The sequence below is a fragment of the Sturnira hondurensis genome, unplaced genomic scaffold (assembly GCF_014824575.4).
Source record: "Sturnira hondurensis isolate 20B ecotype Veracruz unplaced genomic scaffold, ASM1482457v3 Scaffold0024912, whole genome shotgun sequence".
Taxonomy (NCBI): Eukaryota; Metazoa; Chordata; class Mammalia; order Chiroptera; family Phyllostomidae; genus Sturnira; species Sturnira hondurensis.
This window is the reverse complement of record NW_028097543.1, coordinates 512,360-539,689: the sequence shown is the minus strand read 5'-3', so window position 1 is coordinate 539,689 and position 27,330 is coordinate 512,360. Positions and strand designations below refer to the sequence as shown.

The 27,330-nt window shown below is 39.6% G+C and overlaps 1 protein-coding gene and 1 pseudogene across 6 annotated transcripts in view; one reads left to right on the top strand and one right to left on the bottom strand.

Moving 5' to 3' along the window:
* The window catches only part of LOC118982062 (integrator complex subunit 6-like), a 57,503-nt gene extending 31,033 nt beyond the window's left edge, over positions 1–26,470 (bottom strand). For 4 of the 6 annotated variants that reach the window (XM_037038950.1, XM_037038953.1, XM_037038952.1 and 1 more), the window contains exons 1-5: positions 25,989–26,469; positions 25,781–25,858; positions 1,680–1,829; positions 600–689; positions 183–366 (exon numbers count right to left, since the gene is read on the bottom strand). In XM_037038950.1, the coding sequence (XP_036894845.1) occupies positions 183–366; positions 600–689; positions 1,680–1,829; positions 25,781–25,858; positions 25,989–26,099 (613 nt within the window). In that variant the 5' untranslated portion in view covers positions 26,100–26,469. Of the gene's footprint in view, positions 1–182; positions 367–599; positions 690–1,679; positions 1,830–25,780; positions 25,859–25,988 lie in introns of all 6 variants that reach the window. The other 2 variants (XM_037038951.1, XM_037038955.1) reach the window with 2 other exon arrangements.
* LOC118982086 (coiled-coil-helix-coiled-coil-helix domain-containing protein 2-like) lies at positions 6,484–10,077 on the top strand (annotated as a pseudogene).
* Positions 26,471–27,330: the final 860 nt, after the last annotated feature.

The window sequence follows — 27,330 nt, the reverse complement described above, 5'->3', positions numbered from 1 at the left end:
AATTCTAAAATATAACCTGACATAATCATAACTACTTTGGCAGCAAACACCACACTAATAAAGATTTTAAGCAGCAGAGTTAAAAATTCTGAAGGAAAACAAGTAAAGACTGGACATGGCATTTAATAGAAGTACTTTGCTGCCTTGAATTCTTCCTTTAGAAATATTAATATTGTCAATACCTCCAGTGACTTCACACATCTGTGTGATAGCAGATTCATCAGTTGGTACACTCCCTAGTTGCTCTGGCTCAGTAGAAGCCAATCCAGGCAAACGCAACACCAGGGCAAATAACCTTTGATCCCAACGAAAAGGTTCTTTGGTTAGTTCACTCCCAGGTAGAGGAGAATTCAAAGGAAGATGAAGCTGATAAGGCAAAATTTGTAAAGTTTCATCATAACAACCCATACAAGAAGAAAAAGTTAAAGAATTAAAGGGTTCACTTTTCTTTCATGTACTCAATAAAATTAAGCAAACTTTCAAGGATTACCAAAATAGAAGGTTTCATTAAACATTCTTAACCAGAAGTATATGCCTCCCACAGAAATAGCTTCATGTTCTCTGCCATTTAAACAAAAATTTAAAAAATGAAATCTTACCTCTTCTTGAACACCAGCCGTACTTGTTAACTTGTTCCCATCTGTGATGGTAATTAAAATAGATGGTTCTAAAAAAAACGGATTTCTTCCCTAAAATACATTTAAAAGCATTAGAGCCATGTGATATAATAAAATTGTATTTAAACTTTTACATTTGCCTTGCCAGTGATCTCCTAAGAGTGTGATAAAATTTGCCTAGATAAATAAGAAGGAGAAGATTTGGGACTGAGTGGATGGGAATCAAAATAACAATCCCTGAAGAGGTAACATTCAGAATAAACTGAGGAATTCTCATAATTCAGGAACTTCCAAACTTTAACATCCAAATACTCCTCTCCCTCTGCTTTCCAAGTCACCATAAAAGAAAGATATTAGATTATAATGGCAGCATCATCCACACCATTCACCTGGGTCAAATCCTGGCACAGATAGGAGACCATTAGGGACTTAGGCTCTGCCCTGGAGAGTGACGCTGGTTATTGTGAGCAGAGTTTTTAAAGTAGGAAAGGGCAGTGGTAGCAGCAGCAAATGCTATTCTGCCTTCCTTTCACTCTAGAGCAGGGGTGTCCAATCCTGCAGCCTGAGAGTGCTATGAATGTAGCCCAATACAAAATCATAAATTTACTTAAAACCTTTCTTTTGCTCATTAGTTTTTGTCAGTGTTTGTGTATTTCATGTGTGTCCTAAGACAACTCTTCTTCTTCCAGTGTGGCCCAGAGATGCCAAAAGGTTGGGCACCCCTGCTAGAGCTTTTTCACTGGATTGGGAGAGGTGAGGGAGTTAAAAACACTGAACGTTTTTCTTCAATTGTCTTGTCCCAGTATTTCTCAGCAATTTACTCATCTCATTATCAGATATCTAATGATCTGATGGGTAGGCAATTTTAACTATTTTATGATCAAGCCGCATAGAAGACCCCCCCAAAAAGGGTATTTTAAAACTATATATTTAAAAGGTAAGTGGACCTCTTTTTGGAAGTTACAAAAAGCAGCACAAAACTTGGTAACAATGCCCAATTTTAAATTCTTACCCCAAGTCACCAAAATAAATTAGCTGTACTCACTCAAAAAAATTTTTTACCTGTCCATAATTGTCTATTCCAGATATTAATCTATTGAGATTTAACAAATCAAATGAGGATCTTAGAGCCTGACCAAGAGTAGTCAGTCCAGAAGCTTGAAGATTTTTTAGTTCACTCATGAATGTTGCGTGATTTTCCTTCCAACCAGCCTGAAAACCAAACATTTACAAAGAAATTTCCAATTATACAGTGAATAATATATAAAGTTCAAACAACCACTAAACAGCAAGTATCAAACCTCTAACAAATTAATAGTTCCTTAGTCTAATTCTATTCTATATCTGGACTGATTAAGTGGAACTAAGGCAAGTAATTAGTTTCAGAAAGATCTTCCAGCATTATCAATCAAAAGCAAAAATGTAAGCAAACAATTCATTGTCCATATGGCCACAGGGCTTTGGCTCAAGAAGTCCAGTTTTCTGTTCAGGCTCAAAGAGACCTACCAAAACACCTCAGTATTTACCTTAGTTTGACACTAATGATGAACATGGAGTAATGGATAGAGAAAGGAATATTTTTAAATGTGTTGTCCTTGAAAGAGACAATTAGCTACTGGGTGTCCAATCTACATAAACTTTTCTAACCAAGATTTTTCCTCCCAAGCAAGAGTAAAGGGGGGGGTGGTTATAGAAATAGAGCCACAAATATTTGGAGACAATCCTTCTGGCATCTTCAAACATTCAGAAGGCCCCAAATGTAGAATAATGGAAGAAAGGAGAGAAACAAAAAAGTTTTGGCAAAGAAGCAGCCTCCCTTATACATCCCCAGCAGTTATAAGCAGCAGAAAAGAACCAAAGACCCAAGGTCAACAGCCAACATGCTATGCGTGGATGGTTTGTAGAACAGAACAAAGAATAATGTTGACTGGTCAATGATGGCTATAAAAACAAAACAACACAAAATGCTAAGAAGAGAAGCCAAAAGAAGAAGGGAGCTAACAGTAGGCCAGCAAGGTAGAAAGCACACAGCATAGTTTGGTAGCTTGTTGGAACAAAATATCTACTTGAGTCTTGGTAGCCCTGAGGGCAGCAGTAATATTCTGAATGCTAAAGTCATGTCAACTAGGGCAGTACAGCTGAAGGTGGAAAGCAAGAGCAAATATAATATAGAGATACACCAAGTGATTTAAATTTCATGTTTAGCTAAAGACATACTGCCTCTATCCATAAAACTATAGCAAATACTATCTTTTCTAGTTTCAGTTTCCTGAAGTAATTTGGATCAGAATGAATGAGAGGAAGAAAAGGGGTAGATTATTAACTATACCTTCCCATGAACTATCTGTGTGACCTTGAGCAAACCTGTTGGCTATTAGAACCTAAATTTCATTAACTTAAAATGAAGAGGATTATATAAACAGGGATACTGTGTAAGGCTGTGAATGATACAACCCTGGAGGAGGGTCATTCACATTGTAATGGTGACTGAGCATGGTGCTCCCTAAGGTTGGACAACACACAACCTGCATAACCATACAAGGTGAAAGTGGTCCTAATTAAGATCTACTCCAGTTCAGTAGTCTGGGATTCTGTATAATTAAAGATGTGCTTAGTTAATTTATGATAGCCAAGAGCTGGAAGCAACCTAGATGCCCATTGGTAAATGAATGGATCAAAAAACGATGGTACATTTACACAATGGAATTCTATGCAGCAGAAAGAAAGAAGGAGCTCCTACCCTTTGCAACATCATGGATGGAACTGGAAAGCATTATGCTGAGTGAAATAAGCCAGGCGGTGAAAGACAAATACCATATGATCTCACCTTTAACAGGAATCTAAACAACAAAACAAACAAGCAAGCAAAATCTGACCAAAGACACTGAAATACAGAACAGGCTGACAGGGACCAGAGGGGAGAGGGGAGAGAATCACAGGGGAAAAGGGGAAGGATTCACATAAACAAGCATAAAGGACACATGGACAATAACTAAGGTGGGAGGTGGAAATGGGAGGGAGGAGGGGAGCACTGAGGAGGGGGTGGGCAGAGTTGGGAATATAAGAGAGAAAACTGTACTTGAACAATAATTAAATAAAAACAAAAAAGATGTGCTTAGTTTTTTTTAAAAAATTATTCCCAAAATATTCTATGTGTCAAAGGATCTAAAGGTAAAACCTTCCCAGGTATTCTCTTGGCCAGATTGTATATATGCCTTTAAAAGTACCAGGGGGAAGTAGAGCATGAGAATAAGTGTTTGTAGCCCAAGGAAAATCTTACTGAACTACACAATCTAAACTAAAGCTAAAAGGAAGGATTACAATTTTCATTGTCCTCATCAAATACCTAGAAATATCAGCAGGTGATTGCAAATCACACTGAATTAAACAATTAGCTTTACTCTTTAGGGTAGAAGAGAAAGGTATAGGGTTGGGAGGGATGGCATCAATTCTTTCCTTTATTTACTCAACAATTTTTTATGAACCAACTATAATTATGTTGGGCAGAATGTTATATTGTGGGGATACAGACAGGAATTAACCTTGAGGAGTTCCTGATACAAATAAAGAATGCAGTTATGGAGACTGAAATATCAGAAAGTTAAGGAAGGCTCCTCACAGAAAACAGGGCATTTGAGAATGCCCTAGCACATGAATATCATGGGACTCCCCACACTGAAGTGAGGAGTGAAGGGGGCAGGCCAAGGGAAAAGAACAAAGTTCGTAAGAGGACAGGACCTCCTGGGGAATTGCAAGTAATTTGATTACCATTTTTCTGGGTACACGGCAGAAGGCAAAGCTGATAAGTCAGGCTCTGACTGGAATGCACTTTGTACATTGTGCTCAGTAGTTTGGATCTTATCTGGCTCTGGGAATAACTTGAGGTTTTTAATTCGGGGAGTGGCATGATCAGATCTGTATTTTAGCAAGGTCATTCTGCTGGGAGTTGGAGAATAAATTGCGGGGTGGAGGGGAGGCTGAAGTTTGAGGCAGGAAAACTGGTTTGAAGATTGTTGCAAAAGTTTATAAGAAAAGCGATGAAAGCCCGAGTGAGGGCAGTGGGGATGGAGAGGAAGTTGTAGATAAAAGAAGTATTTCAGAAGTGGAGTCAGAAGGACTGAGAATCTAATTAGAGGGAGGGGTGAGGGTAAAAGGGTTATACATTAGGTTGAGGTTTCTGACTGGGACAAACCTGTAAAGCTAGAAGCCACTTTATAAATTTGAGGGTTTTTTTCTCAGAGTTACTTCATTTAGAAATCTCACTTCCCACACTGTAAACTTAAGAGTTATATCTATAGCAGGTGTTGAACTCCTGAGAGCTACAAGATAGTTTCAAGGCAATACTAAAGAAAAATTAATAGACTACTTAATTGGTAAAGGGCTGGAATAAGATTTGTGTATCACTTAAGCAAACACCCCATAACTCATCAATATTTAAAATAATGTGTTCTCTGTGTAATCTTACTAATCAACCTTTCAGAATAATTACTATTTAAAATTTCCCTTATAATATGGGTTGAAAACATTTGAAAAATCATTTATCTACCTTAATCACTGGTGTTCTGTTTTTAGGTCAATTCCAATTCTTTGCAATGAAGCAAATTAATTTGAATGCTTCTTCTACTTCAGTATTAGAAAGTATATGAGCTACATATACTACCCAAAGCAATAAACTATTTGGTAGCAGTATAGATCCTTCAAGAGAAGAATTAAATGCCTTTAAATCTATTCCTCAACATACTGAAGGAGGGGGGGAAAGGCTTACAGATTAATTTAAATATTTAGCAAATCTTATTAATGTGACAAATTTCTTTCAAAAAGATCATTATGAAGAGCTTGTGAGAGAAGGTATACATTTATATTCTTCTTTCATTGCTTGGAGTTGATTTTTTTTCACAAACGAATTCAAGACAGCCCTATTGCCTTCTAAATACTGTCTTTTCTTTCAAATCACTCCAAAGATATCCTGCTCTCATGTCAGTAAAATCATTACTCCTGATAATAACTTCCCTACGTTCTCATCAAGCTTTACAGCTTACAAAGCACTTCCACATTTCACATTTGCTTAGGACAGCCCAATATAATTGGCATGGTTTAATTTATCAATAATAATAACAGGTAATATTTATCAGTGTCTATGTGTCAGGAATTTATTTATGCTAAGCACAGTATTTTATATGTATCCTTCTCATCGGAGCCTTATGATCACCCCATGAAGTAGGTGCTATTACTATTTCCATTTTATAGTTGAGCACACTGAGACTCAGAGAGGATAGGCAACTTGTCCAGCTCAAAGAACTAGTAAATGATACAGCCAGGATTTGAATCCAGGTAACCTAATTTCAGAGCCTACCAATTTAAACCACTATACTAGAGATTCTTCTGCATATTCCACATATTCACCTCACAGATATGTCTTGTTATATTAGCTTAAAAGTTTGCAAGTTTAACAGAATTTTCAAATTTGTTTAAGCCTATTTTCTTGTCTAAATGCAGACCAACTAGGTGTGGGAGCAGTGGCTTAGGATTTGGAAGACCCTAGTCTGTTCCTGGCTGTAACTAGCAAAGCAAGTGGTCCAAAGTAAGTCATTTACTCCTATTGGGGCTGTTTCTGACCCCCTGCACCCTTATTTGCATCTTCTTATTTGAAGAGTGGGTTTGGCAACAGGAAACTGACATGCTCCCTCTAGGCCTGTTGCTGAAGCTTTTTGTAAATTTCTGGTATGTTCTCTGTTATATGGTGGTTATGAGGTAGACTGTGCCTTTCCAACTGACCTATATGAGAGGTCTGTTGATACATGAACTATTTGTAAGCTCTTTGTGAACACACATCTACGATATATCCTCCAGTCCAGTTTTAACAACAATGGAGGAGGGAAAGGTGAGGGTATTATTTAGTTGGTCCCCCAAACTTCAACATCCTAATTACTTGTCTTTTCTGAACTTCATCCTATTTTGTCTGGATCATTTCTCTGATTCTGCCATTTTAAATTATTTTTTTAAATAGAAGAACCCTTTCCTTCATTGAAATATTGCCAGGAAATATAAACAAGTAAAAGAGAGAAAAGCACATCAATTAACCTTGAAGGGGATGTGGGAATAATGCTAGAGCCCTTTCTGAAAATCGCTGCTCTATCTCTAAATGTAATCCTTGTAATCCTTTTCTAAAACACATGTGACCTGGTCAGTCTTTGCATAATGTGCAGATTTAATGAACATGCTATCAATTTTCCCATCCAAGGTAACTGAAAAACATTTTTAGGTTAGCTGCATCTAACTTTCCACAAGAGACATGCCCCTTAAAAATTGTAGATTGGATATCTGTAAATCAAGAGAATAATTAAAATTCTCTGGGATGAGAGTTATTGAAAGAGAATGACAGTGAATCTTTTCAAAGAGCAAAAATAATCCTTCTAGACCTGACTGGTGTGGCTCAGTTGGTTGGTCGTCCCCCAGCAAAGCAAAAGCTTGCTGGTTCCATCCCCCACTGGGGCACCTGCTTGGGTTTTGAGTTCGGTTCCAGCTCAGGGTACCTGTGAGAGGCAACCAATAGATGTTTCTCTCTCACATGGACATTTCTCTCCCTCCCCTTCCCGCTCTCTGAAACTAAACAAACGAAATCTTTAAAAAATCATCTTTCTATATTATAGATGGTGACAAGCTAGGCTTTCTCCTACAACAGTGAGAAAACCTCTCATGCAAGGCACCACTTACTATGTTCCTCTGACTTGGTGCTGAGCCACTGCACTGACCCATTTGGGGCACACACACCCAAAAGCCTATTTGGACAGTAGTTCAGTTCAAGTCCAAGTCTTCCTAGCTTGTTAGCAAGCCCTTCACAATGTATAAAAAGCTTTGCTGGAACCCAGAGAGACAATTCATGTTGCTTTCCTCTTGACAAGACTTTTTATCTTTTATTAAAGGAAATAGCCTGATAATCTTTGCCCTTTGTTATCCCGCATAGAAGGCCATCCTGGACCTTGGGCTCTTCTAGGTGGTTACAAATTACATGATTAATGGATTTCAGTATTTTCCCAGATGTCCCAAGTTAAAGCCATAGTCTAAATTTAGTAGGGCCATTATATCTCTTGTTGAAAGATAAACTATTTTCCTTTTTCCATGTGTGCTCTACAAGTTTCTTTGGGGGAAACTTGTTCTGCAACAAACCAGACAATTGAATACATCAATTTCAACAGTGACTTTTCAACCAAAGTACTTTATCCTCCAATTTAACATTCTGTCATCTTTGTCATCGCAAACCATTCCTTTGTTGGTAAACTAACTAGCGAAACAGAATGAGATGAAAAATAAGAATCCCTGCTTTTGTAATCAACTTTATCTCCCAAGGAGACAAATGACTTTCCCCTTGGTCTTTCCCCCTAACACTACATGGAATATTTGTGTGAGTTAAAACTTTTTGACTTCAAGAATTTTCTTCGTCCAACCCAAATGGGCCCCAATTTTGACAGACATAAGACAAGGTTTGCCCCCTCAGATGAACAAAACACTGTGAGGGATGAATCACCTTAAAATGCTCAACTGTCTTTTTATTATTGCTGCAGTTTATTTTTAGTAGTTTATTTTATTATATTTTTGTATTTTTCCATTATCATTTATCCCCTTTACGTCCTCTTCCACCTCTACCCCTCCTCACTCACCACACTGTTCTTTGTGTCCATGAGTCCTTTTTCCTCAGTCCCTCCACTCCCCAACCCCACCCCATCCCTAGAGTTGTCAGCCTGCTCTCTATGAAGCACGCCTATAAAGGTTTTTTTTTTTTTTATTGCAAAGTGCACTTTTGGAAGCTGCTGTATCATTAAAAGAATGGAACTGTCTTGCTTCTTGTATCTCCTTTTAAAACTCTCTTGCATTATATTTTCTGACCCTACCTGATACAGTATTCCCCTCAATACTCTAGTAATTTGGTCTGATTTCACTTTTTTGTGGTTTTCTCACTTGACTCAGGTACTGATACATTTCTACGTTCAAAGGAGGAATTCTACTTATTCTGTGTTTATTTCATACGAATATAGCCTTTTCTTATAAAATTACTTGTTTCAAAAACATCCAGTTCTCTTGGATTCCTTTTTTTTCTTTTTTTTTAAAGATTTATTTATTTATTTATTTATCTTTAGAGGGGAGGGAAGAGGGAGAGAGACATCAATGTATGGTTGCCTTTCGTGGGTCCCCTGCTGGGAGTTGACCTTCAGGGAACTGGCCTGCAACCCAGGCATGTGCCCTGACTGGGAATCGAACCGCGATCCTCTGGTTTGCAGGCCTGTGCTCAATCCACTGAGCTACGCCAGCCAGGGCCAGATTCCTTTTTTTTGAAAGTTACTTTCCCAGGGGCACTTCTTAGTGTCCTGAACTTGCTAAAATGCTCAAAGTCCATTTTATTTGACTGCATCCATTCTCTCCCTGAGAACTAGGACTGCTATTACTCTTTGGTTTGGTCCACAAATTTTCATGAACAAACTTTAGGAAATACTACTGGTCATGACTACATAAAATTATTCTGGTTTAACTGAGTCTTATACTTTTAAAAAGGTTGTTAAGAAATTGATCCTTTAATGATATTGCAAAAACTTACTTGGTTGGAGCCTGCTGAATTGTTTTTTTTTTCTTCAGCAGACTTTCATGACTACATATTTTAAAATAACTTGGGCAACCTGAAACTAATATAACATTGTATGCCAACTATAATTGAAAAATAAATTTAAAAAATAAACTTGGCAAAGAAATAATTCACAATTTGATTCTACTGACACAAAGTTCACTATTTTGTGTTACCTGTTTCTTTAAAACAGAGTATGAATTTTTTTAGTGTATAAATAATCATAAGGATTTGTCTAAAATACCTGCAAAATACATTTATGATTTTTCAATTCTTACTGCAGTAAATTAGAACAAAATTATGAAATAACACACATCTCCGTGAAAGCATGACAACATCAAAAGAAATTTGAGTACTTGTAGACGAAGAGCTGCAGTTGCGCTGCCACATGGCAGCCAAAGCTGCACCTCCCACATGGCCACTCAGGCCAGCAGGGTACATCAGAGGAGAGCTGCACCCAGGCCAGCGCCAACAGCTCACCCGCCAGTGCCAGCTCCACCATCTGCTGTGGGTTCACCTGCTGCTTCCCCTGGCAGCCAGGTCTCATGGCCCAGATAGCAATCCCTGCAGCTGGTGGGGTTGTGGTCTCTGCTGTCAGCCATACACTAGGTCATGCCATCACTGGGGGCTTCAGTGGAGAAAGTAATGCTGAGACCTCAAGGCCTGACATCACTTATCAGGAGCCTCAGGGAACTCAACTGACATCCCAGCAATTTGACCCACCCATGTCACTATGAGATGAAACAGTTTTTGGAGTATCCACAGAAACAGTGTGACTTTAAGCTTTGTGAGGACTTCAGCAAGGTGCTAAAACTGCAGATTTTGCAAATGGATAAGCCTAATTAAGAAGTTCATTTTGAGACCTGGCTGGTGTAGCTCAGTGGATTGAGCGTGGGCCTGCGAACCACACGATCATGGTTCAATTCCCAGTCAGGGCACATGCCTGGGTTGCAGGCCAGTTCCCAGCAGGGGACTCATGAGAAGCAACCATACATTGATATTCCTCTCCTTCTCTCCTTCCCTTCCCCTCTAAAGATAAATAAATAAAATCTTTAAAAAAGTTCATTTTGAAGAAACAAAAAATCATCTCTCATAACCAAGTTAATTTGGTATAAAGATATAATTGGTAGTGCAAGTATAAAACTACCAATTAAACCTCTCCTATCATTAATAGTTTCCTTGCCTCAGAATTGCAATGGAAAAAAGTGTTCTTACTGTGTAGAAGTTCATTAAGGTGATATTGAGTTTGGGTCTGGGCAAGTGTTTGTATGGCCTTCTTTTTTATTCTTTCTTTCTTTTTCATTTATTTATTTTTAAAATATATTTTATTGATTATGCCATTACAGTTGTCCTATTCCCCCCCTTGATTATGCCATTACAGTTGTCCTATTTCCCTCTACCCTACACACCCCACCCCACCATTCACCTCTTTCGTTTATGTCCGTGTGCCACAAGTTCTTTAGATTCTGTATTTGCCATAGTATTCTTGCCCCGCCCAGTCTATTTTCTACCCACTGTCTATGCTACTTATTCTCTGTACCTTCTCCCCCCTTCTCCTCCTCCCACTCCCCTGTTGCTAACCCTCCATGTGTTATTCATTTCTATGGTTCCACTCCTGATCTAGCTGTCCTCTTGGTTTGCTTTTGTTTTAGGTGTGGTTGTTAATAACTGTGAGTTTGCTGTCCTTTCACTGTTCATATTTTTCACCTTCTTTTTCTTAGATAAGTCCCTTTAGCATTTCATACAGTAAGGGCTTGGTGATGATGAACTCCTTGAACTTGACCTTATCTGAGAAGCACTTTATCTGTCCTTCTATTCTAAATGAAAGCTTTGCTGGATAGAGCAATCTTGGATGTAGGGCCTTGCCTTTCATGACTTGGAATACTTCTTTCCAGCCCCTTCTTGCCTGTAAGGTCTCTTTTGAGATCCGCTGACAGTCTGATGGGAACTCCTTTGTAGGTGATTGCCCCCTTATCTCTTGCTGCTTCTAGGATTCTCTCCTTCATTTTTATCTTGGCTAATGTAATGATGACGTGCCTTGGTGTGTTCCTCCTTGGGTCCAACTTCTTTGGGACTCTCTGAGCTTCCTGGATTTCCTGGAAGTGCATTTCCTTTGCCAGACTGGGGAAGTTCTCCTTTTTTATTTGTTCAAATAAGTTTTCCACTTGTGGCTGTTCCTCTTCCCCTTCTGGTACTCCTATAATTCAGATGTTGGAACATTTAAAGATGCCCTGGAGGTTCCCAAGCCTCTCCTTATTTTTCTCAATTCTTGTTTCTTCATTCTTTCCTGTTTGGTCATTTTTTTCTTCCTTCTGGCCCATTCCCTTGATTTGAGTCCCAGTTTCCTTTCCATCACTATTGGTTTCCTGTGCATTTCCCTTCATTTCAATCAGTTTAGCCTTCATTTGTTCCTCTAATTTGTGACTAAAATCAACCAATTCTGTGAGCATCCTGATCACCAGTGTTTTGAACTGTGCATCTGAAAGGTTGGCTATTTCTTGGTCACTTAGAATTATAGGCTCTGGGGCTTTGAGTTCTTCTTGAGCCATAATGTTTTGGTCTGTTCGCACCTGTTAGGTGTGAAGGGCAGAGCCTTAGGTGTTCACCAGGGTGGGGCGACCCAGATCGCTGGGTTGTGATGCTGTATGTGGGGGCAGGGTCAGAGAGGGAAAAAAAATGGCACTTTTCTGTACCGTTTCTCAGATTTCTGTCCCCTCTGCAGCTTTCCACAAGCAAATTGGGCCCTTCTGGTGCCAGCTCCTGGGTGTGTGGGCCTGTGTACCCTCCAGGACCCTGTGGGTCTCTCCAATGAACTCTCTGTGAGCCTGGGAGCCTTTCCCAGCACCTCAACCCCGAAAGTCTTTCCAATTGGTGCTTTCAGGCTCTAATTCTCATTGCTGGGGCCCTAGCCTGAGCAGTCTGTCTCACTGTTAGCTACTTCACTTGGTTTATTTGTGCGCGAATGTGTGACCACGGTCAGCCAGCCCCTCTGTGCCCTCACTGGATCCACCAGTCACCACCCCACACCTGGGATCCACCAACTGCTGCCGCCTACACTCCCGGGTTGGTACTGAACGATCTTTCCTGCTCAGCCCCACTCCACCTCTGACTCTGCCCCTCTTACTGGTCTGGCTGAATGGTTCATTGTTGTCGGACTTCCGTACAGTTCAATTTTCTGTGTTTTGGCTGCATTTTTGTTACTAAAACTTCGTTGTCTGTAAACTTAGTTGTGCGAGGAGGCATAATGTTTCCACCTATGCCTCTATCTTGGCTGGAAGTCAACTTTTTTTTGGTATGGTCTTCTTAAACCAACTTTTGTGGTGTTACTGTTTGTGAATCAATTAGAATAAAGTGATGATTTTCTTCAAAAAAAAAGAGAAGAAATTTGATCCTCACCAGAGGATGCTAACATGTGAATTTTAGAAACTATTCTCCTTCTGGAGAATAGTCTTGGAATCAATTGCATTGTTATTGCAGGAAAAATATAGTAGAGTTGCAAAGAATTTGCCAAACTTGCTCAGATAAAAATGTCAAGTTTCCTCTCTCATTCTCAGACCACTTCAATAGCAGCTATTAACCAATATCTATATCAGAAAAAAAATGTTATTGTGCAGATCACATGTTTAATTATTTAGATTTTGGGCTCAGATAAGAGATATTTTCTGAACACATACACAAAATAAAAATTTTAAAAGGTGGTCTTGGGAAAATACACAAAGACAAGAGTGAGACTAAGCCATCCAAACATTGCAGAAAGAGCTGAACAGAAAAGATAGCAGAAAGGCCATTCACTACTTTCTAAAGACTATATAGCATCCCCTTCCTACTGACTAAATTTTAAAAATCACTCTCTAAAAAATTTTATGAGCTGTTTTTTACATCATAAAAGTAACACGCATTCCTTGTTAAAAATTCCAACGGAAATACAAGGTCAGTCTATCTCTTCACCAAACTCTCAGCTCCACCCTTCAGAGGTAACTATTGCTAGGACTCTGTCCTGAATGTTGAACTGTTGGCAGAAAACAAACAAACAAACAAACAAACAAAAATGTTAATAAGATGGAGTGATATTTACTGATTTAACCATTGTGAGATGTAGCACATTACACATGTATAGGAACTATTTTCTAAACTTTAAATCAGTTTTGAAATCACTCTGAACTCCATGCCTCAATTATTCCCCTTCTTGCCTTTTAGTTATAGAATTCTTTTTTTGTATTTTTTGTAAGGAATAGTATTAATAATCTAGTTTAATCCCTTCATTTTAAAGATAAGAAAACTGACATCTAAAAAATGTTAAGTCCTGGCCAGGTAGCGCAGTTGGTTGGAGCATTGTGCTGATACACCAAGGTTGTGGGTTCCATTCCTGGTCAGGGCACATGCAGAAATCATCCAACGAATGCGTGGATGGGTGGAACAGCAGATCAATGTTTCTCTCTCTCTGTCTCATCAATAAATAAAAATAAATCAATAAATAAAAAAGGCTAAGTGAATTGCCCTGGGTCATGTATATATCCGATTAGTAGAAGACTGGCTAAGAACACTGTTCTCCTTCCTTCCAGCCCAGCACTCTTTACAGAGCTGCAAAAGTGACAAAAGTTGCCAGATTTACATGACAGTGGATGGTGTAATCTCCCAGACAGGCAGTACTATGACCATTTTTTTTTAAATTTGATTTTTATAAAAGTACTTAGCCTTAAACAGACTTCTGACATATAGCTCATGGGCATCAGCCTGAAATGGAGTTTACAATGTCTATACACATATATAAGCTTTTAAGAAAAATGGAGCCCTGGCTGGTGTGGCTCAATGGATTGAGCACTGGCCTGCAGACCAAAGGGTCACCAGTTCAATTCCCAGTCAGAGCACATGCCTGTGTTGTGGGGCAGGACCCAATAGGGGCATACAAGAGGCAACCACACACTGGTGTTTCTCTGCTTCTCTTTCTCCCTTCCTTCCCCTCTGTCTAAAAATAAATAAATAAAATCTCCAAAAAAATGGAGAGCTTTGCTCCGCATATCTTTAGCAATCTCCTACAAGTAATAAAACAAGAAGGACTCCCAACTTTCCAATGCCATGGATGCATGAAAGCTTAAATACCCTCCCTAGAATTCTATTTCTACTGTCTCACTATGTGGGTTTCTTTCTGCAGAAACAATGCAAGACAAACTGGGGCTTCTAATTAAGCAGAAGTGCTTCCAGTCCAATCTAAATCAAAATATTTTGGTGTAGTTCAGTTTAATCGGCCACTAAAGGTCATAAACAGCCTCCTCCCTCTTCTTTCTGCAACTCCTTGTTATCGAAATAGCACCCCCTTCAAACCACACCCTTACAGGAATGCTTTTGGTTTGCTTGTTCTCCTCCCCCAGGCCTCCAGTTCTCCTGGCTTTCTATCTCCTCTTCCTTTTGTTAACTGATACTCTAATGGGGCGAGAGAGACAGGCCTGGCTGAAGCACAGGACTCCTGTAGGAAAATGATAGAAACTAAGTTTATATAGACATATGGAGCATATCCAGGAGAGCTCAGAATGGCATTCATAGCCACGGGAAGTCTTCGAAGGTTTGGGAGAGGGAAGTGATATGATGAAACCAACATTTTTATAAAGTAAACTGTTGGTATGGGTAGAGAGTAGGAATTTTGGAGATTCCTGGGGGAGCACATATAAGGTTGTTATTGTGGTCAAAGCATAAAAGGTCAGGATCCAGACTCAAGTGATAGCAGCAGAAATTGTGTTGAAGGAACATATGTAAAAAACATTTCAAAGGACCCTGGCTGGTGTGGCTCAGTGGATTGAGTGCTGGCCTGCAAACCAAAGGGTTGCTGGTTCAATTACAGTCTGGGCACATGCCTGGCTTGCAGGCCAGGCTCCCAGTAAGGGGCACACAAGAGGCAACCACACATTGATGTTTCTCTCCCCTTCCTTCCCCTTCCTTCTCTCTAAAAGGAATATTTCAAAGGAATGATAGATGGGTCTTAGAAGAAGATGAAGGACATGATGAATGCTAAATAATGCCTACCTTTTAATCCTAGGTGACTAAAAGATGGGGAATATGGGAGAGGGGATAGGCTTTACAGCTATAGGAGGTCTTGACATGTTAACTATGTATGAGCTGATGGCAGAAGTGATAAACAGGTGGAGATGTTCTGTAGATAGCTAGAGACACCTGAGTGAGAAGCTGAAGATGGAGAGGCCTCACTGTAGAAGGACTATTTGAAACACGAATGAGGGAAGATGCACTCAACAAGGGAAAGAATCTAGAAGACAGGAAACAATTTATCAGAGAAGGATGGAGAAACAAAATAGAGGGGGCGATAAGTTTCTGGAAGGAAGGAAGGAAGGAAGGAAGGAAGGAAGGAAGGAAGGAAGGAAGGAAGGAAGGAAGGGAAGGAATAACAGCTACAGAAGAATTAAGTTTCAAATGTAGTCAGAGAATAAACATTAGTAAATTGGCCCAAGTAACTATATAGTAAATCCTAAAACCTTAGTAAATCACATTTTCTTTTTTCACTAGTACTGTTCCTTACTTGTGCATATATAAATGTTTCCAATCTTTTGTTCAAAAGCATTCAAGTCCAGAGTTTAGCTCTTGGTACTAAGTTTACTGAATTCAAACTGCAGGGCAGGATATAAATAACGAAAGAGCAACTGCCACAAATGAATAATCTAATCAGGTAAATATGGTTTGAGATACAGAACTCTACTTTTTCTTTTTTTAAAGATTTTATTTCTTTTTTAGAGATGGGGAAGGGAGAGAAAGAGGGAGAGAAACATCAATGTGTGGTTGCCTCTTTTCCACCCCCTACTGGGGACCCGGTCCACATGCCAGGACTAGGAATCGAACCAATGACCCTTTGGTTCACAGGCCAGCACTCAACCCACTGAGCCACACCAGCCAGGGCAGAACTCTATTTTTTCTACAAACATCTGGCACATCAACACAAAAGTCTAACATAACTCTTTCTGTTTTTTCCCCCAGTCGTTGGTTTGGCAATATCTCCATTCCTTCTCTGAAATCCACTCCTTAGCAATCTAACTAAGCATGAAAGAAAAAAAGCTATCTGGCTATGGCAGGGTTGTGGCTGGAGGAGAATGGGAGATATGGACGAAATGAAAACTACAGAATTACATGAGGCACAGGCTACTACATAAAACTCCACAAAGATGGTATGTTGCATTCAGGCCTTTCATGTAACCACTTCTGCTTCCCCCACAAGTTGTAGATTAGGAGAAACTCAATGGTTACTGTGGGGTAGACTGAATGTCTTTCTTTTCTCTGCAAGAAAAACATTTATCAAGAGTTTGATAAAGTGAAGATGGCAAATCAATTTCTGTAGGGCACTGTGATAGCCAAAGACTACCCTGTCACTTTTTTAAACCTACTACTACTGTTCCTGTTAGCTTAGGCCACCAGTCCTTAAACTCCACCCCCAAAATATACATACTATTTCAAGCTCCATCAGTTTAGAACCCCAATAATTCCACATCTGTCCCTGAGCAGGGGCATAACTGTAGACATCAAAGTGTTTCACAAACAAATGGATCATAATATTCACCTAGAAGTAGCCAGAGAATAATAAAAATGGTAACACTGGTGCTAGCAATTTTCATTTATTAAGTGCTTGCTACAATGCCAAGCACTGTTATACCAAAGGCAACTATAAACAATAGCATGACAATTCTGTCTAAAAAAACATGTTTCTGGGGCATATATCATAATTAGAAAATACCAGTGAGATGTTATTAAAAGGAATGTTATATCATGATTAGGAGAAAGAAATGGCTCATTACTTAAGATTCTGGAATAGAGACAGACCTGGGTTACTATTCAGCCGAGTGATTTAAACTCTCCGGATGGCTTCCTTATCTGTTAAATAGGGATAATAATAGTAACTACACCTTAGGCTTGTTGAGAAGATAAATATAATAAAGCACTTTATTTTCATTGGCACATTGCTTTATTTTCACATGGCACATTGGCACACAGAGTAATACATAAGCATTACTCTATAAATGTCAGCTGGTGTTTTTATTAGGAAACTATTATATTATTGTTAATTATTTTGAGGAGGTAGATATAAATCAAATCATATCTGTAGAAGCCAGATAATACCTCTGACAATAGGAAGGGTCTTAGGAGGCCCCAAAACTAGGGCTGTAAAATGGTCTCACCTCCTATGTGTGCTATTCATGAACACATCTCTACTTTTAACCAGCCTCAGAATTAAACATCAGCATTATTCCTTAAATGGGAGCCATTACAGTAACAAAAAAATAACATGGTCACTTCTGTAATTCCCATTAAGAGAAATGAGCTTAGAGAAAGTAATAATCCTGGGAACCCTCCTGTTTTGTGGATCTGAACCTCTCCCATTCTTTTAAGGCAACTGATGACTTCCCATGATATAAGACAAAGGCTCTGATAGGGAACATCAAGAAAGTCTTCAAAAACAGCAGTGTACAAACTCCACTTCGTTTTTTAGGCTTTACATTATGCCAGGCTAGATAATTTATCATTTAGCCCACTTTTCTTGATAAATACTGTTCCTGGAAATTCTTGAGTCAAGTAGGTATGCAAACCTAATAAGGGATAGCCTATGTATTTCTAATAACATTAAAGTCATGAAACATTTAGTGCCACTGGTGAGCACATATTACAAACAGAATTCTGAATTACTGTAATTGCATTAGGAGTTCATATGTATCTTCTATTGTACTTAGCCCAGGATAAAAAAATTCTAATCCAACCAGTTGGACCACCAACTACATTCAAAAGTCTAAGCACCCAAACTGGCTTTCAATACAAATAAAAATGGGATACTTTCATATTTTTGCCCCAGGGCTAATAGTTATCAACCCATCAACTCTGAACTGTATGATAACCTTTTATGCATAAGTGAGTCCCATATGGCATTGTTAATTTAAAACAGAACTTTGACAGAAAGGATCCTCCTCCAGAAGTAACTTCATCATAGACTGACACATCCATCTAACAGAAATATAGTGCAAGCCACATGGGTTATTTTATATTTTCAAGTAGCCACAATAAAAATAGAAAGAAACAGGTGAAATTAATAATGTATTTTATTTAACCCAATATATAAAAATATTATTTAAACTTGCTATGAATATAGAAATCGTTAAAAAGATATTTTACATATTTTTGTACTAAGTCTTCAAAATTGAGTGTTTAATTTACACTTACAGAATATCTGATTCAGACTAACTGATTTTTGAGTGCTCAATAACTACTCATGGCTAGTGGATGCTGTACTGAATAGTGTAAACGCAGTCAATCTAAAATATAAATGACTGGTATATTTGAAGAGCTATGCCTACCCTAACCACCACCTCATCTCTCACCCTCTTTGATGAAGGAAGAGGGGAAGCATGTTTTTAACAAATCACCTTGGAAACCCAAATCCATTCCCCAGTAGAAACAATAACAAACACAATAGTTCTATGGTTAAGTAACATTAAGGGTTAAAAAAGCTTTCCTGGGGAAGAAGGTCTGGGAACCTAATCAGCATTTAGAACACTGTATCCAGAAGAGAGTGTGTTCCAAACTTCCAGTATGGACACAGAGGAACTACCTGGATCTCTCATTTAAACTCAGTGAAAGGGAACCGAAAGCCATGATTACCAGTTTTTCATTTAAGGACTTAAACTAGTGGGGTTCCCTTCTTCATCCCTGTTCCCCTCTCCCATACAGAGGGTCCTTCAAATCTGCCCTTCTCTGGAAAGCACATTTCTCCCTGAGATGTGAAACAGCTGCAATGATTAGCCACCCTGAAACAAAGAACTCTGTCGCCTGAGCAGTTCTAATTATCTTCCTGAACCAAAGGCAAACTGAAAAGTACAATATTTTCCCTTTGCTTAGTGTGGCCCTGACCTTCTGCCATCCCCCTCCCACCCTAATCCCAAACTCAAGGCCAAAAGCTCTCAAGTGAGTGGCCAGCACTAATATAAAACTACACAATTTCAACTATACCTTTAGAGTCTCCCCCACATTTAATTATCCCCTCTCCCCACCTCACCACAACATATGATTCTATGTAATAGCCAAACAAGCATACAAACAGCAAGCCTTGCCCTATTTCTCTTCAAATCCATCACAGTGATTTAACCCAAGAGAGGTATGCAAACTATAGCTTGCAGGTTTCAAAGCCCTTTTGTAATACAGTCCTAAAGTCATCACAATTTTGGCTAGATAAACTGAATTTTTACTGGGTCCTGCCCATCCTCCCCCACTTCTAATCTGTTGGTTAATAAAGTCCACCATCTTCACATCTCCCTCACCTTAATCCACATCTTGTCACCTTTCTACAATGAGTATTCTCAAGACCCTTGATGAATAGAACTATTCTGATCTCTTCTAGGGTCAGGTCTTTCTTGATGTCACTTTAGGCCCCTATAATGAAGCCTGGTCCGGAGATAGTGCTCAATAAACATAGGGTAAATGAATGCTTACATTGCTGTGGTAGTAATCTAATGTCAGACTTATCTTCCACAAACACCATTTTGATCATATTGCTACATTGCTGATAAAAGTCAGATCAGCAGTTATCAGTAGGGAAGAAAGGGATTGCCCAAAGACGCAAGAGACATTTTATGAGTTGATAAAAATGTTCTGTATCTTGGCTTGGAGTGGTGGTTTCATGAATGTACAAAGACATACAAAAGCATCAAGTCATTAAGACTGATGTATTTCATTATATAAATTATACTTCAATAAACAAAAGAATGGGGACACATAATACACTGATCTTGTAAAAATATGATTCTACCATATTATAAACCTGAACCTAGGTGAAAATGCTACCTGTAATAAATATTAGACATATGCAGTTGTTAATGGTGATCACCCTCTAGAGAAGAGTAGTGAAAATGGGAGGTGGGGCTGAGTAGGTTCACATTTATTCATTACTTGAAATCTCCCCCCCCCCTTAATTCATTGAGTACCTAGTAAAATCCAGGCACTCCCTTGGTATTTGAGGTCAAATAAAGAGAAGTTCAAATATGTGTTCTTAAAGAGCTCATATCAGGGAGGCCAACACGAACACTATCAACACATAACACGTTAACTGCTATAGTTAAGGTCTGACAAAGTGTTAAGAAACTACAATGGGAGTTCTTACACTGGAGTAGTGGTGGGACAGAGAAGCAGAATGACTTTTGAGAATGTGGAATGAAGAGGTGAGGCATGTCAGGCCAACCACTGTGTCCCAGGCAGAGGAAAACACAGAAATGGCACAGAAGCAAGAGGCAGAATTAGTTTGGAGAAATGGCCTAATTTCTCATTGTGGCTGGAGCCTGAGGTCTAGGAGAAGAGAAGAGAGTAGGGTGACATTGTTGGAAAGGTCTGATAAAAGATCATGAAGGCCTCGAAAACCAGGTTAAGGAGTTTGGATTTTATTCTGAAGTGTAATGGAAGGCCACTGAAGAATTTTTAGTAGGAGAGTAACTTTCTATTTTACTTTATTATATTTTAAGAATGATCAATTTAGTGACATAAGCATGCATGAACTTTAATATAATTAAGTTTTCTTTATCCATTTATCCCTCAGTAGACACTTAGGTTGTTTCCATATCTTGGCTTATTATAATTAATGCTGAAGTGAACATGGGGGTAGAAATACCTTTCAAGTTAGTGTTTTCATTTTCTTCAGATAAATACCCAAAAGTGGAAATCCTGGGTTGTATGGTAGTTTTATTTTTAATTTTTTGAGGAAGCTCCATACTGTTTTCCATAGTGGCTGAACCAATTTACTTTCCCACCAACAATGCACAAGGGTGCCTTTTCTCCACATCCTCACCAACACATCTCTTTTCTTTTTGATAGTAGCCCTTCTAACAGATGTGACATAATATCTCATTGTGGTTTTTATTTGCATGTCTGTGATGATTCGTGATGTTGAGGATCTTTTAATGTACCTGTTAGGCATCTGTATGTCTTCTTTATAAAAATGTCTACTCAGATCCTTTGCCCATTTTTTTAAAATCAGTTTGTTTTTTGCTATAGAGTTTATGAGTTATCTGTATACTTTGAATATTAATTCCTTATCAGAGATATGATTTGTCAATATTTTCTTCAGTAGGTTGCCTTTTAATTTCTTGATGGTTCCTCTCCCCTTTCATTTCAAAATATCTATCACCATATACTTCACATGGCCAAAGAGGAAGGTGAAGAGGAAACAAGACCAGGGAAGAAATAATTCATCATAAGTCACTGCATTGCCTTTGTAGCATTTTGAGTTTTAAATCTAAATGCCCCTTCTATTGTCTCAGGCTGCTCTCACAGGCCATGTTGCAACTATTTCACTCAAAAGCACTTCCTTAGCTTCCAACCACAATAAAAGGCTCCCCTAAAAGTCATTCTTTTAAAAAATAAGACCAATAAATCTATTAATGAGCATATAAAAACTTATGTTTGGAACACAGATAATTGAAAAAAGCCTAAGTTTACTTCCAAAATATATAAGCCAAAAAGTTATCTTTTACTGATACATGCTGACAAGCTAGCTACAGAACCTGAAAAAGCAACACTCAAGGGAAATTTTCATTTTTTTCAAATTATAGACTCGGGATGTTTATTTGAAACAACTCTTCCTATTCATTTAAAAAAAAACCTTCTGTCCACTATGTATACATGTGTTTCAGCCATTTCAGGAAAAGTGCCTTGGTTTTACATTTGAAAAGTATTTCCTTCGATAAAAATTCATTTTAAGAAAGTGACTTCAAACATGAAACTACTTTGAATCTTTCCATTATTATATACCTCAGTCATATGGCTGTTTCTTCTTGATGCCCTTAATTTACCCAGAGTTAGTAGTAGTGACAAGCTTACTTCTGCTATTCACTTAATAAGATGAAATTTTGATTTATAACAAAACAAAACATACAAGACATCAGAACCACAGACAAAACTATTAAGAACTAGTATACCAAAACCCCCACTTAAAAAAACTATATTTTAGTCTTATGAGGATAGAATGGAAATTTTAAAATATTAGAGCTTCACCTTAGTGTACACTAAAGATATCATGGTATAAATGTAGTGTTAACACTTGTGACACTGTATAAAACTTGTCTGGCCCCAGCTGGTGTAGCTCAGTGAGTTGAGTGCGGGCTATAAACCAAAGGGTCACCAGTTCGACTCCTAGTCAGGGCACATGCCTGGGTTATGGGCCAGGTCCCCAATGGGGGCCACATGAGAGGCAACCACACATTGATGTTTCTCTCCCTCTCTTTCTCCCTCCCTTCCCCTCTCCAAAAATAAATAAATAAATACTTAAAAAACTGTCTGCAAAGCAATACTTGAAACAGATGTGGCACAAAATGCTTAAAATTTGTATAATTTTATATGGCCCCCAAATCAAACTTAATTCCATCTATCCAAAACTGAATTCAAGTAACAGGTATGACTAATTTTAAAAGGAGTGCATATCATGTCCTAAGGGATGTGCAGTAAGAAGTTACTAAGTACTAGGTGAAATACTATATTCACGTACTCAACAGTGTACATTAGTGAAAAGTTTCAGTCACAGTAACTTTTCACAACAAGATTTATTGTCAGAGGGTGTAAGTGGATACACTGGGAATAGTTCCATGCCTATTAGTGAAAAAAAAAACCCTCCCAACCAAAATGTACAACTTATTCCTGCTATAACACCAATAACACTGAATTGTCTAGTAGAAAAAAAAACACCTTTCATTTGCAGTGTTTAGAGTTGGATATAACCAACACTCAAGAAATAAACAGTTATTTTGAGGAAAGATAAACAAAGGCCCTCCAACCATAGAGAAATTGAAAAATACACTTCACATTATTATGCAGAAAAACAAGCTACAAATCAAACCCTAACATCATTTTGCTGAAATGACATAAGGCTGCTAATGAAGAGTGAAGATTTAAGTAGGAACTAAGATGAGCAAGTACAAAACTAGACTAAATTTTAAGAAAAATTCAACAGCTGTTCTAAAATTTCAGACCTTCCAAAATGGCCAGATCCTAACAGCAAAAGAACAAATAGTTACCACATGCTGAGGGGAGGGCTGGGGTGAGCAGGGGGGAGTAGCTGAAAGAAATTCAGAAGAAGAAAACACTCTCATACTATGGCATATCATTAGTAATTCAAGTATAGATTGCAACAGGACAAGAATATCATTAAGATCATTAGCCATGTCCTAGCACATGTAATTATGTAAGATTAAAATGAAAAACCTGAATAACCTTGGGAAAGCATAAAGACTAAATAAGAAAATAACATGATTAATAATTAAAGGAATTATAGAAAGTATCTTCCCATACCTAGCCTACATAAGGAAAAAAGATTAAACTCAACTGGAAAGAATTCTTTTTTTTCTACTTCAGGAAAAAATGTAGTGTATAAGACAGCAGAATAAGAAGAACTAACAGATGAAATTTCCCCTAAAAACCATATTCAAGTTTCCCCCTCTGTTCATAGAACTGTCTTGAGCCTCTAAAATATCATGAACAAATTACACAGCTACTAAAAATTTTAAGTATAAGGATTATGTGGCAGCCCAGAAAAATTTGTGGGATATTATAGGTGGAAAAAGCAGAACACAAAGTAATGTGTACACTGTGATTACAAAGCTTGGTAAAAAGATGTGATAATGGTTGATGCGGGGATGAAACTTTCTTTTTCCCCCCAAAATTTTGTAAATATTACCATGAAACTTTTATAGATTAAAACCCATTTTTATTACATTTTATATTGTCTGTATCTATGAGTTTGTTCGTTTGTTCAAAATTCATTTTTAAATTGAGTCTTGACATTCAGAAAAATGCTTAACAATTGGTTTCTTTAAAGAAAATAAAAGGCACACTCTTTGTAGTTTATCCTTTTTACTATTTCAAATTAAGGACTTTAAATGGCCACACTATAAATGGTGGGTTCTTATCTGGTTCTTATCTGTATGAGTACTCAAGGGGTGTAGAACTTTAGACTTAGGATGTGCAAACATCTGCTCTTGTAGGGGGAAGAAATGGTCACACACTTTTGGGAAATTGACATTTTGAAAAAGATTATGGCATTTTGAAAGATGTCCACTTGCTCCACTTCTCTAAATGGACAAATTGAAAACTGCAAACAAAGTATCAAAACCAGAAGTTTTAAGGAGAATGTAGTAATCAAATTGTTCAAACTGCAAGTTACAAAGTTAAAGCCTCCCCCTTTTTTGTGTTCTTTCCCCCATTTGGTTTTCTTTCTGAAGGAACGCTCTCTTTAACCAGCTATTCAGTTTGGTAGCTCCCTTCTTTTAAAACCTTACTTGGCTGACACGAATTACAACACATCCAGATGGCTCCTCCCCAGCACTATTAAGATGATTATGAGAAGATGAGGGCTTCTAGCAAAAGACTTCAAGGACTATGATAATATATATTTTTAAGGTTTAATATGCAAGCAGGACTCTTACACCGGTTAATTTCATAGTCTGAGTTCTATTTCATCGGTTCACTGCAAGAAAAGCAGTTCTTTATCTCGTCTCCATTTGTAACATACTTAACTACCCCATGGAAGTGAAGTTCTCCCTACTTTTCTCCTGTAGGTCTGAATCCTGTGGATCAAATCATCCAATTTTATTACTGTAACTTTGTGCAGTCTAGTTCTCTCTTCCGTCCTTTGTTTTTCACTGGACAAATCCCTACAAGGTTAACACAAACCTAACTTAAGATGTAAATAGGTAGGCCAGGTTCCTATAAAAAGCGCTGCCCCGTGTGGATTCCAACTGGGCATCTCTCCGCCCCATCCTGTCCTGGCTTGTCTCCAATGAAACACTAACAGTAGCTGAGGCAATCGACAGCCAAACCAATTCCGAAGAAGAAACAAAAACAGTTTTTCTGGTCTGAGGTTGAGAGGCTTGCTCAGCAGACAGATTTTCCATTGGGCGGGGGCGGGTTAAAGACCACAGAAGCGCAAAAGCAGTAGTCTAATCTTTGAAGGCCGTTGGCTGACGCTGCCGCTGCCTCGCACTCAGCAGGAAGGGGGCGGGCAGGAGAAGCGGGATGAAACTGGGGGGAGGAGATGCAGCACCGAGCTGGACGGGGGAGGAAGGAGGAGCCAGAGGAGGAGCCAAGGCAAAAGGCAAGCCTGAGCCAGACCAGAGCACCTGGGCGGAGTCGAAGGCTAGCCCTGCCCCTCGGCCGCAGCCGCGGGGTGTACCCCGAAGGGGCGGGTCTCTTCCCCTCCCTCTTCTCGCTCCTTTCCATCTCAGCAGCGCCCACAGTCTCCCTCTCTGGCTCATACAAAAGCAAAATGTCCGCCATCTTCAGAGGCCACAGTGGTTGTCGCCACCACTGGCCAAGCTCTCCTGTGGTTTCTCCCCAGGGCTGCCCCTCCCCTGGCCTCCAGCACCGCAGCGACTCGAAACCACCCACCACACATCTCCGCCAGCCCTCAGCGCCCTCCCATCCGCACCCCTCTCTGGACGCAGGACCGCTCAGATTAGGACAAGAAGGGGAAGCCGCTTTAGCCAACTGGCTCCCGATCTCTGGCCGCCCCACCCCCTGATGGCCCCTTTACCTTGATGCAGTATGGGGGTTCGTCGTAGGTGACCAGCATGTACCTGTCTCCGCGGCTGGCTGGGTCCCTGGCGCGCAGCTGCGGGACGAGGGATGACGGAGGGGGACACGAAGAGGAGGAGGGGGCGACACAAACGTTACAGAAGCACCTAAATTCACCACCACCACCCACAGGAGCTCTTCCCATATCTTCCCTCCCCTCTTTTTACCTTTAAGAATAACTCCACAGCGCCTTTGGCAATGTCCAAATAGGAGGTGCCCAGGTCAGTGCGCTGGTTCATAGAGGCGGACGTGTCTATGAGGAACAGCAGGATGGGCATCTTCCCCCTTGCCCCTGGCTTCGCTACCCACTCTCCTGGCCCTCTTGCCCTCACTGCTGTGTACTGCCACCCGAACCCTCAACTGTAGCAGAACCAGGGCTCAGGGAGCCAGAGGAGAGACGGGACTGAGAGGATGAAACTGCTCCTGGCCTCCTCTTTCTGCAGCCCCACCTCCTCCACCTCCCAGGGAACTTGAAAGTGTGAGCGTGTGTAGCCCTCAGGGGCCCTTTCCCTTCCTCTCTTCTGCCACCACTAATGCCGCCACCGCCACCGCTGCCGCAGACTACTGCCCAAGCATCCGTCCAAGCTCACTCAAGCGCTCGCCCCAGACTGAGAACTGTCTCCGTTCACCGACACACAACTTCTGTTCGCTCACCTACCACCGGCACCATGTGACCAGAACCTACGCCATTGGCTGGCAATTATGTGATATTTGCATATTCATTAGATGACAAAGCGAGGGGAGGGATTTGGGCGAACCCTGGGAGTTGAAGTTTGGATCAGGCAGGGGCGAGTGGAAATGTTAAGGACCCTCCTTTAAAGGCCTTGGGAGGTGTTAGGCTACTTAGGGTAGTTGGATGGAGTTTCTCTTGCTCTTCGAAGATGTTGATTCATTCCAAAGGAAGGGTGAATTTGAGCAACAGTTTTACAGAAATACAGAAGCAGATGCTTGGACTGGCTGCACAGAAAATGCTTTGCTAACTGCAATCGATCAATCCTGCTGGTGGCTAAGATCAAAGCACTTTAGAAGCAGAAACATCATTCCTGTCAGTACATACTCGCATTCCTTTAGCCTATGCTCACTCTTGACCGGTATTTATGTCAGTCGCTGGCCTTGCATTCCACATATATCTACTTTTAAAGGAAACTGAAATTTAAACACAGTTATATAAAATGTCCCTTTGTGTACACAAGCTTCTTCAGTTTCATTGAGCTCTTTGAAGTATTAGTCTGCCTGTGATAAATTCATCCACTCTTGTGTCTGTGCAGCCTTTGCACGTGGAAGGTTTGCCAACCAAGATTGGACTCAATTCATTTATTGAGCATCCATGAAGTGCCAGGCACCTGCATTAGCCCCATTTAATCCTTGAAATGATACAGTAGCCATCTACTCTACACTTTTTAGTAAAGAGAAGTGCAGCTCAGCCAGACTATGGCAACAAGGAGGGATGCTCTCTGGTCTGGCTCCAAGGAGAGGCTCAATATGTGGCTGGTTACCACACTTGGCTGA